We start from the raw sequence: 18,695 nt of genomic DNA, 5'->3' as shown, positions 1-18,695 counted from the left end.
CACATACTGTATACGGGGAGAGTGTGGTATGTGTTATTTTGATACCATTCTTCTTTTTTTCAATAGGAAAACGGGTCTCAATGTTCTCACTCCTTGGCTCGCCCCAATTATCTGGGATGGAATATACAACATTAAGATTCTAGATAAGCAACACAAAGGTACAAGAATTGGATTGTTTGTGTTCGCTGTCAAAAAGTAAGTATACATTGAAAAGTAATGGTTGGTTCATGGTGCATGATGTGAAGCGTTGATCGACTGCCGATCGGTAACTCGCTTGCTGGTCGATGATCATTTAGTAGTTTGCCTACACAAGCTTTAGACGTGCACTGAACGATCAGTAATAGATTATTCAATGCACATAGGCTGTTGTTCTCAGCAGCTCGAGTCCTGTTTACACAGGATGATGCGCTGCCAAAAAAAGATTTTTTATGCAAAACAAAACATCTGCACGATTATAGTGAAGCCTGCTTTCTTAGGAATTAATTGTGCAGTGTAAAGTGATGTTAACTAAGCTTAGAAGAGTGGAGCTGGTTGAGGTTATTTTCATAGTATTCTTTTTAGATAATACGTTAGTGTGGCTTACATATCAAAATAGGAAACTATCAACAGCTTAAAAGGATGTGAAAAAATGAGTTAAGTGCTTGACTTTAAGCTCCTTTTCCTCCAAAGTCAGTTTTGTCTCTTATGTCAAACCTTTTTTTTCTTCCCTTCTTCACTTCATTGTTTTGTTACGTTTTGGTGTTATTTAACATTTTTTTTTCATCTACAAAGTAGTATGTGATCCCTTTTTTCTTATGGAGGGAGGGCGTTGGTAGGTGGAAACACGTTATTGCATCAGTCAGTAAAAATATCATGATACCTAATTTATATGTTTTTTTATTTATAATTTTCTTTTTTTTATACTTTTCAACAAAAATCACACCCTTTGAAGAACAAATCCATATTGTTTGTGTGATCAAACTCTGAGAGTCATAGATTTTTCAATTTTCTATCAATACGGTTATCTTAGGGCTTATTTTTCTACATAAGAAGATAACGTTTTCTTTCGTACCCTTTCTGATACATCTTTTTGATCATTTTTTGTTTCCATTTGCAAGGATACATGAACAAAAAAATACACGTATTTGAATTTGTTTGCTAAAAGACATTTTTACTGTGTTCACCATCAGTACAATACACCGGTCCCAGTTCAGTGAGGCATGATTACCTAATTTCCTTTTTTTTTTAGTTTTACACAAGCTATTCAAATGAAAAGGAATAGAGCCATAACTCTTGCAATTTTCGGTTTACAGAGTTTTGTGAACTTTTTGTTGCATAACAAACTGTAGTTTTCTTTGGTACCAGTCTGTGATATATATAACTTTTTGATCTTTTTTAATATCATTTTTTGTGAGACGAGCTGAACAAAAACCAATAAAGTTAGCATAGATTTTTTTTTTACTGAATTCACCATAAAAGATTAGAGTATGGGTCATTTTGCACATGGTGATGCCAAATATGTGTTATTTTTGCAGGTATTTATTTTTCTATTTATTATTTAAAAAAAAAAAAATTCATTAACCTGTGATTTTTGGTGTTCAATTTTTTTTTTTAAAACAGCATCTGAAAGATGTCCTCCCTTAGCAGATTAACCATTTACATGCAGCTATGTCCTCCACTTGTAGATTAACCTTTTAGAAGCAGATGTATCCTCCTCTAATATTTGGGTTGCATAACACACAATGACAACAATGAGCATGTCATTCCAAGCTTCCCTTGGCGCGTGACATGATAACCGGGCGCTGATGAATTGACATGACATGACAGATGGGATTCTGCTGAAGACCCCCGTGCCTGTCTTTACGAGCCTCCTGTGAACATTATTTCTGCTATACATACCACAAGCAATCGGATGATCGCACCTTCAAGTCCCCTAAAGAGATATTCAGTTTAAAGTAAAAAAAGTTTTTTTCCATAATATGAAAAAAAAAGACCCCACAAAACTTCAATGATTCCCCCATTTAAAATATAACTATTAAAGGAGAAAAATACACACACTTGGTATCACTGCATTCTGAAATGTACAATCTATCAAAATATAAAATAAATTGATCTGATTGGTAAACGATGTAGCACAAAAAAAATCAAAACGCCCGAGTTTTTATTTTTTGGCCTCTGCAAAGTTGCAAAAAAAATGCAATAACATCAAAACATTGTATCTACCTCAAAATGGTATTAGTAAAAACATAAAGTTCAGGGCACAAACAATAAGGCCTCACAGATGAAAAAAAAAATGAAAACATTATGGGTCTCAGAAAATGGCAACAAAAGCAAAATTTATTTTTTTACAAATTTACGCATTTTTTACACCACCTAGATATAAAAAATCTATACGTGTTTAGCATCTGTGTACTCGTACTCACCTTGTGAATCATATTGGCAGGTCAGTTTTACTACCTCACTTGTAATTAGTAGCCCTTTTCCAGTCACTATAGGGTAAAATAAATGGTGTCATTCAAAAGTATAACTCTTCTGCAAAAAAAAAAAAGCTCTCGTATGGCTATATGAACAGTAAAATAAAAAAGTTATGGCTCTTGGAAGAAGGGGAGGAAAAGACAGATACAAAAAATGGAAAATCACCAGGTAGTGAAGGGGTTAGAGAGGTAATTAACACGTTTTGTCTTGTTAAATAACTTCAGGTTAAAGCCTAGTATTGTATTTAAAGGGGATGTTCACCACTCAGACTACTCTGACTCAATCAACATGTTTGCACCGGTAAAATAACACCTAAACTTCCTCTGGTGCCGGAGCCGTTCCAGTGTTGTCAGCACTCGCTCTTCCAGGGCCAGTGTGAGATTGTTATGTCATGTAAGCCCTGCGCCCAATAAGAGTTGGCGTCACTCTACCCACCTTAAGACAATGATTGGGTGCAGGGCTCATATGACTTAACAATCTCACTTGAGCCCTGGAAGAGTGAGTGCTGATACCAGAGGAACGGCGCTGGCACCAGAAGTGAGTATAGGTGTTGTTGTTTTATGGGTGCAAACATGCTGATTGACACAGGGTTGCCTGAGTAGTGGACAACTACTTTAATAAAATTAATTAATTTTTTACAGGTATATCCAGTTCCTTCTACCATTCTTGGAGTCTGCGGAACGTTATTTCATGGTTGGTCACCATGTTACATACTATGTATTCACAGACAAAGTTAACGATTTAGTTAAACCCAAAATGGCCGATGGACGCATCTTGCAACTGCACAATGTGGCTGCTGACCAACGCTGGCAGGATGTGTCCATGAGAAGAATGGAAACCCTCACGATTTTCACCAAGGAGCATATGCCCAATGAGATAGACTACCTGATATGCGCTGATGTAGATATGGTATTCAATGATCACGTAGGAGTCGAAATACTTGGAGATTTGGTAGCTACTCTCCACCCAGTATTTTTTCTTTTTGAACCAAAGTCCTTCACATATGAGCGTAGACCAATTTCTGCAGCATATATACCACAAGGGGAAGGAGACTTTTATTACATGGCCGCTCTGTATGGTGGAAAAGTGGAAGAAATTTACAAACTTAGTATGGAATGCCAGAAAGGTATTATGGAGGACAAGAAAAAAGGTATAGAAGCTGTGTGGCAGGATGAATCTCATCTGAACAGGTATCTGTTCTACAATAAACCCACTAAGATACTTTCACCCGAATACATCTGGGATACCGACCTACCTAATGGTGAGTTCATCAAGAAGAAGCGATTCTTAGCCGTGCACAAAAACCATCGACAAGTGAGGAACTAAAATGCTGTTATGTAAAGATAAAACAAAGTATGTAATGTGTTCATCCGGTGAGGAACTAGAAGCAGTTCTGCTCGTATATTTACAAGCTAGGAGTTAATGTATTGTCAAGGACATTGAACTTTACACTTCATCTTTTAGGTGTTGAGTTGTTGATATTGGAAGTGGAGATGACTATTGCAAAGAGCAAATAATGTTCCAGCTTTTTTTATTGTGCATTTGTCTCTTTGATTGGGAGAATTTGAGAAATTTTCAATGTTCTTTAACTTCTAGAAAAACAGCAGAGGAAGTCGCCTGACATAGCAATCTACATTTCCATGTTTTTTGGTTTAGACACTTCTGTAAACATTCTTTGTGTTACCTTAACATATGTAGTGTCATAGTCAGTGAGTCATGTCATTTGGTTATTATAACCTCTGGACTTTTTTTTTTTTTTTTTACAATTTTTGACTATTTTCTTTATTGCTGTATTTAAATATGTCTATTTTAATGAATATGGACTGAAGTATTGCATATACAGTCGGGGCTGTATTTAGAGTTTATGCTGCCCTAGGCACTTTTCGTGCTGCCTCCCCCATTGGTGAGTATGACACTATCGGCAGTGACTTAGGCTACTTTCACATCAGAGATTTTTGCTATTCGCGGCTGATCCGGCAGCTTTTCCACATCCGCATAAAAAGATAAAAAAAACTTGCTCAGGTGCACCCCCTCCCCCCCATCCTGGTGCCCTCAAGTGACTAGTGACAAATACAGCACTGCTGCCAGGTTACACTCGGCAAGTATATGGAGCTTAGCGGGCCTGGCTGGGACCAATGGGTTGCTTGACCATTGGGGCAGGGACAAGTAACATTCGACCCTCCAGCCACAATACACTGGCCACAGCAGTGCAAGAGGCACTGGGCACCACAACACATGGGGCACAGCAGTGCAGGTGGCACAGGGCACCACAACACACGGGGCACAGCAGTGCAGGAGGCACAGGGCACAATACATGGGGCACTGCAGTGCAGGAGGCTTGATTTTACGCAGTCGGGATTCTGCCAGGGAGACGCCATCAGGATCCCCATACACAAGCGCCAAGGCCGCAAAAAACTCGTCCACCTACCGTAAAGATGGAGAACCGGCTGGCAGGGAGAAAGCCCAGGATTGAAGATCACCCTTAAGAAGGGAGGTTATAATCTCCACACGCTGTTCCTCACTCCCTGATGAACGAGGGCGGAGCCTAAAGTATAGCTTACAGGCTTCCTGAAAAACCAAAAATGTATTTCTCCCTCCAGAGAACCTGTCAGGAAGAGATATCTTGGGCTCTGGTTGAGCATGTACCTGGGCCGAAGCCCAAAACCCCACCAACTGCTGCAGCTGCTGCACCACCTCACCACGAAGCACCTTAAACTCATCGGTGAGGGTCTGAAGCAGTTGGGCAAAGGCCTGCATTTGAGCCATAGCTCACCAGAAAAAAAAAAGGGATGGTTGGTTATAATGTCACGCAGTGACTGTCCTGATGTGACACGACCTGGCGGGTAGTCGATCACAAAATGATGAAACACACAAGGGTACACCAGGGACACTTTAACAACGGTGGGCCCTGTCGGTAGGGAACAGGGAATGGGCACCTCCTGCGCTCACCTGAGGCTGTGCCCTGATCTTGCTACCATCCCTATATGGGTTCTTTCAACCTGTCGCCGACCTGGATACCTAGTCCCTCAGTTGCCCTGCTCTAATTTCTATATAGGGAACTGGCAGGTGAGAGCACTGGTCCCACCGCTGCACTAATACAGCACTGGGAAAGTTACAATCAACAAAGGGATAAAGAAACAATAAAACCACACTTAGCTTTCTCTGCTGCAATGCACCGCACAGCAGAGTAAGGCACCAGGAATGAGTATTCAGCTGTAGAACAACAGCACTCAGCAAGCTCCTATTCCAGCAAGGTTGGTATCCAAAGGACCTGTATAACCAACATTCAGCTGATGCACCAGCAAAACAAGCAGCAATGCAATTACACCAGTGGCCATCGGGGAAAAACTGCAATAACCTCTGAAGACCTGAAAGGAAAAAAGGTTTTAATCTGAAGGAAACCAGATCTGCCACAGATCCAAACATGGATCATGACACTTGCGATTTGTATACTTCTGACCACATTCCGACTAGATGTGCCGGCCTCGCTTAGTTCAATTTCATTGACGGAGGCCACACATGTCTAGTCAGCATGTGACCGCATTAATGTAAATCACCAGCATGAGAGAATTCTGACAGCGTGCAGTGCGCACTGTGAGAATTCAGAAGTCTGCAGTCACAAAGAATGACTGCAGACTCATCACAAACCTGGACATCCTTATAGATGACGTTGCCTCTGAAGCTGTTTTCCTTCTCTTCTTCATCTTGTCCAGACCCCATGATGAGTTTTCTCATCCACAGCCGTCTCTGCAGACTTCCATCTTCTCCGCTCTTTTGCAGAAAATTTCCACATGATGCCCTTAAAGATATATTATTATATTATAATGCTCCTGAATAAAAAATTGCCCCTCACTATATTGTCTGCACAAAATATGACCCCCACACTGTCCCTCTTATGGTACATACTCTTCACACTGACCTCTGCTTTCTATACCGGCCCCCTCTTCACACTGTCTTCTTACACTGTGTCCCCCCTATAGGGCCCAGTATTTATACTCCATATTTATACTCCATGCTCCCACCCTGCATGCATGGCTCCCCCATCTTCTCACCCTGTGTGCATGGCTCCCCCATCTTCCCACCCTGCATGCATGGCTCCCCCATCCTTCTCCCCTGCATGCATGGCTCCCCTATCCTCCGACCCTGCGTGCATGGCTCCCCTATCCTTCTCCCCTGAGTGCATGGCTCCCCCATCCTCCTCCCCTGCATGCATGGCTCCCCCATCCTTCTCCCCTGCGTGCATGGCTCACCTATCCTCCCACCCTGCGTGCATGGCTCCCCCATCCTTCTCCCCTGCGTGCAAGGCTCCCCTATCCTCACCCTGCGTGCATGGCTCCTCTATCCTCTCACCCTGCGTGCATGGCTCCCCCATCCTTCTCCCCTGCGGGCATGGCTCCCCCATCCTTCTCCCTTGCGTGCATGGCTCCCCCATCCTTCTCCCCTGTGTGCATGGCTCCCCCATCCTTCTCCCCTGCGTGCATGGCTCCCCCATCCTCCCCTGCGTGCATGGCTCCACCATCCTCCCCTGCGTGCATGGCTCCCCCATCCTTCTCCCCTGCGGGATGGCTCCCCCATCCTTCTCCCCTGTGTGCATGGCTCCTCTATCCTCCCACCCTGCGTGCATGGCTCCCCCATCCTTCTCCCCTGCGTGCATGGCTCCCCCATCCTTCTCCCCTGAGTGCATGGCTCCCCCATCCTCCCCTGCGTGCATGGCTCCCCCATCCTCCACCCCTGCATGCATGGCTCCCCCATCCTTCTCCCCTGTGTGCATGGCTCCCCTATCCTCCCACCCTGCGTGCATGGCTCCCCCATCCTTCTCCCCTGCATGCATGGCTCCCCCATCCTTCTCCCCTCTCATACTCACCTCTCACCACGTGGCGCAGAACTTCCCGGTATCTCTGCAGCATCTTCCTTCCTGTATGAGCGGTCACGTGGTACCGCTCATTAAGGTGATGAATATGCGCATATTCATCACCTTAATGAGCGGCACCACGTGACCGCTGAAGACAGGATGTGCTGCCGGCACTGAGATGGAGTTGCAGCCACCGCTGGAGGAAGGTGGGTATGACATCTTCAGGGAGGGGGCATCAAGGAGGGAGGGAGGGAGGGGGCGTCAAGGAGGTTAGGGAGGAGGGGGGCGGGCACTTGACCTCGGACTTTTATTAAAAAAAAACCTAGCTCGAGTGCGCCCCCCGCATCCTGCCGCCCTAGGCACATGCCCTCAAGTGCCTAGTGGCAAATATGGCCCTGTATACAGTTGTGCTCAAAAGTTTACATACAGCAAAAGAATTTTTGCTTTCTTGGCCTTTTTTCAGAGAATATGAATGATAACACCAAAACTTTTTCTTCACTCATGGTTAGTGGTTGGGTGAAACTATTTATTGTCAAACTACTGTGTTTTCTCTTTTTAAATCAGAATGACAACCCAAAACATCCAAATGACCATGATCAAAAGTTTACATACCCTCGTGATTTTGGCCTGATAACATGCACAGCAGAAGTTGACACAAATGGGTTTGAATGGCTACTAAAGGTAACATCCTCACCTGTGACCTGTTTGCTTTTAATCAGTGTGTGTGCATAAAAGCTGAGTGAGTTTCTGGGATCCAGACAGACCCTTGCATTTTTCATCCAGCCACTGATGTTTCTAGATTGTGATTCAAGGGGAAAGCAAAATAATTGTCAATGGATCTATGGGAAAAGATAGTTGAACTGTATAAAACAGAAAAGGGATACAAAAAGACCCCAAGGAATTAATAATGCCAGTCAGCAGCATTCAAATTGTTATTAACAAATGGAAAATCAGGGCCTCTGTAAAAACAAAACCACAGTCAGGTAGACCAACAAAAATGTTGTCGACAACTGCCAGGAAAATTGTTCAGAATGCAAAGAAACACCCACAATTAACAGCTCAAATACTGGACTCTCTGAAAACTAGCGGTGTGGCTGTTTCAAGATGCACAATAAGGAGGCACTTGAAGAAAAATTGGCTGCATGGTCGAGTCACCAGAAAAAAGCCATTACTGCGCAAATGCCACAAAATATGTCACCTACAATACGCAAAACAGCACAGAGACAAGCATCAAAACTTCTGGAACAAGGTAATTTGGAGTGATGAGACCAAAATTGAACTTTTTTGCCAAAACCATCAACATTGCATTTGGAGAGAGGTCAACAAGGCCTATGATGAAAGGAACACCATTCCTGCTGTAAAGCATGGAGGTGGATCGCTGATGTTTTGGGGATGTGTGAGCTACAAAGGCACAGGAAACTTGGTCAAAGTTGACGGAAAGATGAATGCAGCACGTTATCAGCAAATACTGGAGGCAAATTTGCACTCATCAGCCTGGAAGCTGCGCATGGGACATTACTTGGACGCTCCAACATGACAACGATCCAAAACACAAGTCCATGTCGACCTGTCATTAGCTACAGCAGAACAAAGTGAAGGTTCTGGAGTGGTCATCTCAGTCTCCTGACCTCAATATCATTGAGCCACTCTGGAGAGGTCTCAAGTATGCAGTTCATGCTAGACAGCCCATGAATTTACGGGAACTTGAGTTTTTTGTCAAGAAGAGTGGACGGCTTTACCATATGAGAAAATAAAGAACCTGATCCACAACTACCACAAAAGACTTCAAGCTGTCATTGATGTTAGAGGGGGCAAAACACGGTATTAAGAAATGGGGTCTGTGAACTTGTTATCAGGGTCATTAGGATGTTTTGAATTGTCATTGTGATTTAAAAAGAGAAAACACAGTAGATTGACAATAAATGGCTTCACCCAACCGCTAACCATGAGTGGAGAAAAAGTTTTGGTGTTATCATTCATATTCTCTGAAAAAAGGGCAAGAAAGCAAAAATTCTGCCAGGGTATGTAAACTTTTGAGAGCAACTGTACCTCTCGGTAATGAATGTAACTGTTTCTATGTTGGGAGAAACTCTTTAAAGCACATCCGTCTCCACATATGACTTTTAAGAATAAGTGCTCACCTTTGTATATATGAGGAAAAATATTTTCTCTGACTGTTATATCCCTTGTATTCAGCATTTTTCTCAATTGTTTCCCTATATGAGTTCTCTCTAATTTTCAGTTTTCTCTGAGCTAGAAAATAGAGACAAGCTGCTATTATATCTCCTACACACAGCACACTGATTTGAGGGATTCCTGCTTTTCTTTCTCTATGTAGAAGGCAAGGGTGTAATAGAGCCGTACTAAGCTGTGTAGCTGGGAGTCCATCACTAGGGTGAAATAAATCACTTACAAGAAAGCAGCAGCATTATGTCTGTATCTATCTAAGAGATCGTATAAATTACTATTTTCGGCCTGAATGCGATTTGGCAAAATACCGGATTGCACCGAGACTTATGTTTTTCTATGGTGCCGTACACATGTCACATTTTTTTTTCCTTGGACCAAGTCTGTCCTAGGGAAAAAAATGCTGCATGCCCAAATGTGATGGTACTCAGCAATGCAAGTCAATGGAGAACATTGGACTGCACAAGGATGACATCTGAGTGCAGTCTGATTCCTACAGAATGGAGGAGATGAAGATTTTTATCCCCATCTTCTCAACTGAGAGAATTGGAAAACACTATGATCACACTCTGATCAGAGTGTGATTTGCATAATCAACCAGATTCTGTTGGATGAGAGAATATATGCTTGTTTACACCTGCCCCAATGCTGATACTCTCTTCTTCTCCCTCCCCTTCCGTATCTGCTCTCTGTTGACTTCAATAGGCTGCTGTAATGTGATCTCTCAGTGAACTGGAAGGACATCTTTTCTTGCTATGATGGATTTTATTTGTTTATCAGAGGGGATGATGAGTTCAGATGGTGTGGGAAATGGCAGAAGTGGCTCCTAAGTGGATTAAAATAATATTTCTTAAAGGATATTACAAAATGTTCTATATTTGCCTGTACTATTGAGTTACGCAAAATTTGTTGTAATGACAGTAACTATTTAAGAATAAAAGCATTTTGTTGGATTTTATTGTGAATTAAATAAATATTTTTTCCTATTCAGATGCAGAAGTCATGTTCTGGAAAATCAGATTCATTTTTTATAGGGAAATTCATGTGAAAAAAACCTGTCAGCAGGATTGTGCACCGTAACCTACAGACAGTGTCAGGACGGCGCCGTTATACTGATTACAAGGATACTTTGGTTAATGAAATCCATCTTGTGGTTGTTATTTATCCTTTTTTTCAGTTTTGAGTTAATGATATGCTCATGCTTTGAAGGGTTAGTCTTTTGGAGGTCTTCATGTGGTGCTCTGATTAGGTATTCATAGCAAATAGATCAATGGCTTCACTCAACTGTACTAAAGCAAGGAAAGGTGCGATACATGAAATGTGAATAGCATAATGGCTTGTGAAATCTATGAAAAAACACATGAGATGCTTAGCACAAGATTTGGCCAAAAATTGTGAGCCCATCCACCAAACGTCAAGGTAATCTCAGATCGGATGGGTCCCTGACCTGACTGCCTAGTGTGAACACTTAAGGTACCGTCACATTAAGCGACGCTGCAGCGATAGCGACAGCGATGCCGATCGCTGCAGCGTCGCTGTTTGGTCGCTGGAGAGCTGTCACACAGACCGCTCTCCAGCGACCAACGATGCCGAGATCCCCGGGTAACCAGGGTAAGCATCGGGTTGCTAAGTGCAGAGCCGCGCTTAGTAACCCGATGTTTACCCTGGTTACCAGCGTAAAAGTTAAAAAAACAAACAGCACATACTCACCTGCGCGTCCCCCAGCCTCTGCTTCCTGACACTGACTGAGCTCCGGCCCTAACAGCAGAGCGGTGACGTCACCGCTGTGCTTTCACTTTCAGTTTAGGGCCGGCGCTCAGTCAGTGTCAGGAAGCAGAGGCTGGGGGACGCGCAGGTGAGTATGTGCTGTTTGTTTTTTTAACTTTTACGCTGGTAACCAGGGTAAACATCGGGTTACTAAGCGCGGCCCTGCGCTTAGTAACCCGATGTTTACCCTGGTTACCAGTGTAAAATATCGCTGGTATCCTTGCTTTTGCTGTCAAACACGGCGATACACGGCGACCTAGCGACCAAATAAAGTGCAGACCTTCTAGCAGCGACCAGCAATTTCACAGCGGGATCCAGATCGCTGCTGCGTGTCAAATACAGCGATATCGCTATCCAGGTCGCTGCAACGTCACGGATCGCTGGCGATATCGCCTAGTGTGACGGTACCTTTACCTATGGCTAATAACATGGCAAAACCTGCATTTATAGGAAGGTCGGAACCAACTGTGTTTGGATGTAATTAACATCACAGCATGGTGAAGGGCGGGACGTTCAAGTTAGAAAAAATAGTACATAGTAAATATAGGAAAACTGACTGAACAGCAATCTAGTCTGAACAGGTGCATAACCAAAAAAGACTTACATAGCAAATAGATAATGGCTGCACTCAATTTTACTGTGCTAAAGCAAGGAAATGTGCGATACATGAAATGTGAATAGCTGTGATTTTAATTACATCCAAACACAGTTGGTTCCGACCTTCCTATAAATGCAGGCTTTACCATGTTATTAGCCATAGGTAAGTTTTCACACTAGGCAGTCAGGTCAGGGACCCATTGTTATGACCTGGTGGTTAAGGAGCAACATGGGATGAGCTCTGAGGAGGTGGTATCTGTACTGACCGCAGTTCCTAATCCTAACACCAACACTAGCAGTAGCCGTGGGATGTTCCTGTCACTCCCTAGACACCTCGTCACAGCCTGAGAACTAACTACCCCTAAAGATGGAAACAGAAAGCTATCTTGCCTCAGAGAAAAACCCCAAAAGGAAAGATAGCCCCCCACAAATATTGACTGTGAGTGGAGAGGGAAATGACATACACAGAAATGAAAACAGATTTTAGCAAAGCAGGCCACTACTAATCTAGATAGACAGAATAGAAAAGGATACTGTGTGGTCAGTATTAAAAACTAAAAGTCCACGCAGAGTTTACAAAAATAATCTCCACACCGACTCACGGTGTGGAGGGCAAATCTGCTTCCCCAGAGCTTCCAGCTAGACTGAATAAATCATACTGACAAGCTGGACAAAAGAGACATAACATGAGCTGAGCGATTAAGTCCACAGCAAATGGACAACAAAAGAACTAGCAAGAACTTATCTTTTGCTGAAATGGACAGGCCATAAGAGAAATCCAAGGAGAGATCTGAATCCAACCCAGAAACATTGACAGCTGGCATGGACTGAAGACCAGAGCCAGGTTAAATAGCAAAGCCAGGAGAGAAGATAAGTGGAAACAGCTGCTAATGTTAAACCCAAGGAGCAGCAGTTCCACTTGAAACCATCAGAGGGAGCCCAAGGGCAGAATTCACAAAAGTGCATTTACAACCATCAGAGGGAGCCCAAGAACGGAATTCACAACACCCATCCGATCTGAGATTACCTTGACGTTTGGTGGATGGGCTCACATTTTTTGGCCCAATCTTGTGCTAAGCATCTCATGTGTTTTTTCATAGATTTCACAAGCCATTAAGAAATTCACATTTCATGAATCGCACCTTTCCTTGCTTTAGTACAGTTGAGTGCAGCCATTGATCTATTTGCTATGTAAGTCTTTTTTGGTTATGCACCAGTTCAGACTAGATTGCTGTTCAAGAAAAAATTAACTACCAATCTAAAATTTAATAAGCAGCAAGGTAGATGGATTATAAACTAGAATAAAATATAGCTTTTAATATTAATATTTTAAAATCTTAGACAAAAACAACAAAACAGACATCGGTACACAAAAATTAATGCACCCAGACTATATGTCTATTTCTTCTTGGTGCATCAGAAAAAATTGCTCAAAAACATTCGCAATTTGATCACTACCAAAGCACTGACCTATGGCCTCATGCAGGTATTATTCTATGTACACAAAAGTCAGCATAACTTAAACACAATAAATACATGTCATAAAGTGCATGACAGCCATGAATATATAGGGCCCTATATATTCATGGCTATCATGCACTTTATGACATGTATTTATTGTGTTTAAGTTATGCTGACTTTTGTGTACATAGAATAATACCTGCATGAGGCCATAGGTCAGTGCTTTGGTAGTGATCAAATTGCGAATGTTTTTGAGCAATTTTTTCTGATGCACCAAGAAGAAATAGACATATAGTCTGGGTGCATTAATTTTTGTGTACCGATGTCTGTTTTGTTGTTTTTGTCTAAGATTTTGAAATATTAATATTAAAAGCTATATTTTATTCTAGTTTATACTCCATCTACCTTGCTGATTATTAGATTGCTGTTCAGTCAGTTTACCTATATTTACTGATTAGGTATTCACCAGTATGGCTTCTAACAGGTCACTGATCCCTCACTGACCTTCCCCCTAGTTTACATAATGAATATTATATATATATTAAAAAAATAAAACAATCACCTTCAGCAGGCATGCGCCTGCGCTGCCTTATAATCGCATGTATAATGTGCATTTAAGTATTTAATTTGATGGTATAAATACATTCATTAAAAAAAATCAATATTGTTTGTGTGATCATACTCTGGGAGTCATAGGTTTTTCAATTTTCTATCAATAGGGTTATCTTAGGGCTTATTTTCCTGCATAAGAAGATAACATTTTCTTTCGTACCATTTCTCATACATCTTTTTGATAATTTTTTGTTTCATTTTGGAAAGATACATGAACAAAAATCTATATACGTATTTGAAATTGTTTGCTAAAAGACATTTTTACAGTGTTCACAATCAGTACAATACGCCGTTCCCAGTTGAGTGAGGCATGATTACCTAATTTCCTTTTTGTTTAGTTTTACACAAGCTATTCAAATGAAAAAGAAAAGAGCCATAACTCTTACAATTTGCGGTTTACAGAGTTTTATGATGACTTTTTGTTGCATAACAAATGTAGTTTTCTTTGGTACCACTCTGTGATATATATAACTTTTTGATCTTTTTTAACATCATTTTTTTTGTGAGGCGAGCTGAACAAAAACAGTAAAGTTGGCATAGATTTTTTTTTTTACTAGACTCATTATAAAAGATAGAGTATGGGTCATTTTGCACATGGTTATAAATATGTGTTATTTTTGCAGGTATTTTTTTCTATTTACTATTATTTTTTTTAAATAATTAACCTGTGATTTTGGTGTTCTACTTTTTTTAAAACAGCATCTGAAAGATGTCCTCCCTTAGCAGATTAACCATTTATATGCAGCTATGTCCTCCACTTGTAGATTAACCTTTTACAAGCAGGTGTATCCTCCTCTAATATTTGAGATGCATAACACACAATGACAACTTTTTCCATGGTTCATGAATAACCATATTCTGTATATTGTAAATTTCAGTCACATTCCGACTAGACTTACAGGTCTTCACTCAATATAAATCAACTCAATCTCTGACAGTGGCAGTTAACACGCGCTGGCAGGGAGCGCGTCATTCCAAGCTTCACTTGGCGCGTCCATGACCTGATCACCGGGCGCCGATGAGTTGACATGAAAGCCAGGAGTCTGCTGAAGACCACCGTGCCTGTCATTACGAGCCTGCTGTGAACGTGATTTCTGCTGTACATGCCACAAGTGATCGGATGATCGCAGCTTCAAGTCCCCTATGGTGGCTATTAAATTCAGTATAAAGTAAAAAAAAAAAAGTTTTCCATAACTTTAAAAAAAATAAAAACATAAAAATTCAAATGATCCCCCTTTTGCCTCATTAAAAATAAAACTATTAAAAAACCCAAAATGCACATACCGTATTTGGTATCACTACATTCTGAAATGTCCAATCTATTAAAATATAAAATAAATTAATCTGATTAGTAAACAATGTAAGATGAAAAAAATCAAAACATCAAATTTTAGTTTTTTTGGCTTCTGGAAAGTTGCAAAAAAATGCAATAAGATCAAAACATTGTATCTACCCCAAAATGGTATTAGTAAAAACGTCAGTTAAGGGCACAAAAAATAAGGCCTCACATATCCATAGATGAAAGAAATGAGAACGTTATGGGTCTCGGAAAATGGCAACAAAAGCAAAATGTATTTTTTACAAATATCCACATTTTTTTACACCACCTAAATAAGAAAAAACTATATATGTTTAGCATCTGTGTATAATAAAACACCCCCCAAAAAATTGTAGAATTGTATATTTTTCTTTCAAGGCACTTGTATTTGTTTCCCCTTTTCCAGTACACTATATGGTAAAATAAATGATGTCATTCAAAAGTACAACTTGTCTCACAAAAAAAACCCTCATAAAAAAGTTATGGCTCCTGGAAGAAGGGAAGGAAAAATCAGAAACAAAAAACGAAAAATTGCCAGGTAGTGAAGGGGTTAAAGAGCTAATTTACACATTTTATCTTGTTAAATAACTTCAGGTTAAAGCCTATTATTGTATTTATAAAGGATGTCTACTACTCGGACCACCCCGACTCAACATGTTTGCACCGGAAGAATAACAACATCTAAACTTCCTCCGGTGCCGGCACTGTTCCAGTGTTGTTAGCACTCCCTCTTCCGGGGCCAGAGTGAGATTCTTATGTCATGCAAGCCCTGCGCCAAAAAGAGTGGGCGTCACTCTCCTCACCTTAAGACAAATTGGACATCAAGAGGAAGTCAGAACCGCAACCTGGCAGCTCACTTTTTCTGGATCCGATTCATCCGAAAACAGGAAGGAAGCAAGGAAGGCTGCACTGATTGGACACAGGGCTTACATGACATAACAATCTCATTTAAGCCCTGCGAGAGCGAGTGCTGACACCACTGGAACGGCGCTGGCACCAGAAGTGATTATAGGTGTTGTTGTTTTATGGGTGGAAACATGCTGATTGACTCAGGGTTGCCCGAGCAGTTGTCAACTCCTTTAATAAATTAAATTCATTTTTTACAGGTATATCCGATTCCTTCTACCATTCTTGGAGTCTGCGGAACGTTATTTCATGGTTGGTCACAATGTTACATACTATGTATTCACGGACAAAGTTAACGATTTAGTTAAACCCAAAATGGCCGATGGACGCATCTTGCAACTGCACAATGTGGCTGCTGACCAACGCTGGCAAGATATTTCCATGAGAAGAATGGAAACCCTCACGATTTTCACCAAGGAGCATATGCCCAATGAGATAGACTACCTGATATGCGCTGATGTAGATATGGTATTCAATGATCACGTAGGCGTTGAAATACTTGGAGATTTAGTAGCTACTCTCCACCCAGGATATTTTCTTTCTGAACCAGAGTCCTTCCCATATGAGCGTAGACCAATTTCTGCAGCATATATACCACAAGGGGAAGGAGACTTTTATTACATGGCCGCTCTGTATGGTGGAAAAGTGGAAGAAATTTACAAACTTAGTATGGAATGCCAGAAAGGTATTATGGAGGACAAGATAGAAAGTATAGAAGCTGTGTGGCAGGAGGAATCTCATCTGAACAGGTATCTGGTCTATAATAAACCTACTAAGATACTTTCACCTGAATACATCTGGGATACCAACCTACGTAATGGTGAGTTCATCAAGAAGAAGCGATTCTTAGCCGTGCACAAAAACCATCGACAAGTGAGGAACTAAAATGCTGTTATGTAAAGATAAAACGAAATATGTAATGTGTTCATCCGGTGAGGAACTAGAAGCAGTTCTGCTCGTATATTTACAAGCTAGGAGTTAATGTATTGTCAAGGACATTGAACTTTACACTTCATTTTTTAGGTGTTGAGTTGATGATACTGGAAGTGGAGATGACTATTGCAAAGAGCAAATAATGTTCCAGCTTTTTTCATTATGCATTTGTCTCTTTGCTTAGATTGGGAGAATTTGAGAAATTTTCAATGGTCTTTAACTTCTAGAAGAACAGCAGAGAAAGACGCCTGACATAGGAACCTACATTTTCTTGTTTTTTGGGTTTAGACACTTCTGTAAACATTCTTTGTATTACTTTAACATTTATTGCGTCATAGTCATTGAGTCATGTGATTTGGTTATTATAACATCTGGACCTCTCTTTTTTTACAATTTTGAACAATTTATTGCTGTCCATTTTAATGAACATGGACTGAAGTATTGCATATACCTCACTATAACGAATGTAACTGTTTCTATGTGGGTTTGAGAAAAAAGTCTTTAAAGTATATCAGTCACCACATGTGACTTTTAAGAATGTGTTCACCTTTGTATATATGTACATATGTATTCTGCATTTTTCTCAAGTGTTTCCCTATATAAGTTCTTTCTAATTTTCAGTTTTCTCTGAGCTAGAAAAGAGACAAGCTGCAATTATATCTCCTACACACAGCACACAGATATGAGGGATTCCAGCTTTTTTTTCTCTATGTAGAATGACAAGGGTATAATACAGCCGTACTAAGCAGTGTAGCTGGGAGTCCATCACTAGGGTGAAATAAATCAGTTACAAGAAAGCACCAGTACCATGTCTGTGTCTCTATAAGGGATCGTGTACATGACTGTATTTTCAGCCTGAATGCGATTTGACAAAACATTGGAACGCACTGAGACCTATGTTTTTCTATGGGGCAGTGCACATGTCACATTTTTTCTTTGGATCAAGTCAGTCCTAGGAAAAAAACCGTTGCATGCCCAAATGTAATGAGTCTGTGGAAAACATCGGACTGCACTCGGATGACATCTGAGTGCAGTCTGTTTTCTACAGACTCACAGAAAGGAGGAGATGGAGATTTTTTTCTCCTCAATCGAGAGAACTGGAAAACACTATGATCAGACTGTGATTTGCATAATCAACTAGATTTTGTTGGATGAGAGAATATATGCTTGTTTGCACCTTCCCCAATGCTGATATTCTCTTCTTCTCCCTCCCCTTCCGTATCTGCTATTTTTGACTTCAATAGGCAGCTGTAATCTGATCTCTCAGTGAACTGGCAGGCCATCTTTCTCTACTGTGATGATGGATTTTAGTTGTTTATCAGAGGGGTTGATGAGTTCAGAAGGTGTGGGGAATGGAAGAAGTGGCTCATAAATGGATTAAAAATAATATTTCTTAAAAGATATTACAAAATGTTCTATATTTGCCTGTACTATTGACTTATGCAAAGTTTAGTGTAATGACAGTGGCTATATAAGTTGGATATTGGCTATTTTGTTGGATTTTATTGTGAATAAAATAAATATTTTTTCCTATTCAAATGCAGAAGTCATTTTTTGAAAAATCAGATTAATTTTTTTACAGGGAAATTAATGTGAAAAAGCTTAAAG

At 40.8% G+C, this 18,695-nt stretch overlaps 1 protein-coding gene across 7 annotated transcripts in view; it reads left to right on the top strand.

Annotated features, from left to right (window-relative positions):
* The window catches only part of LOC143787613 (histo-blood group ABO system transferase 2-like), an 83,505-nt gene extending 66,035 nt beyond the window's left edge, over positions 1 to 17,470 (top strand). For 6 of the 7 annotated variants that reach the window (XM_077276510.1, XM_077276512.1, XM_077276516.1 and 3 more), the window contains 2 exons: positions 67 to 195; positions 3,096 to 7,521. In XM_077276510.1, the coding sequence (XP_077132625.1) occupies positions 67 to 195; positions 3,096 to 3,780 (814 nt within the window). In that variant the 3' untranslated portion in view covers positions 3,781 to 7,521. Of the gene's footprint in view, positions 1 to 66; positions 196 to 3,095; positions 7,522 to 16,354 lie in introns of those variants that run through there. The other variant, XM_077276511.1, reaches the window with a different exon arrangement.
* The last annotated feature ends 1,225 nt before the right edge of the window (positions 17,471 to 18,695 follow it).

This window comes from Ranitomeya variabilis, chromosome 8 (assembly GCF_051348905.1).
Source record: "Ranitomeya variabilis isolate aRanVar5 chromosome 8, aRanVar5.hap1, whole genome shotgun sequence".
In the NCBI taxonomy this organism is placed as follows: Eukaryota; Metazoa; Chordata; class Amphibia; order Anura; family Dendrobatidae; genus Ranitomeya; species Ranitomeya variabilis.
Note: the sequence above shows the minus strand (reverse complement) of the source record. Positions and strands in the feature narration are given on the sequence as shown.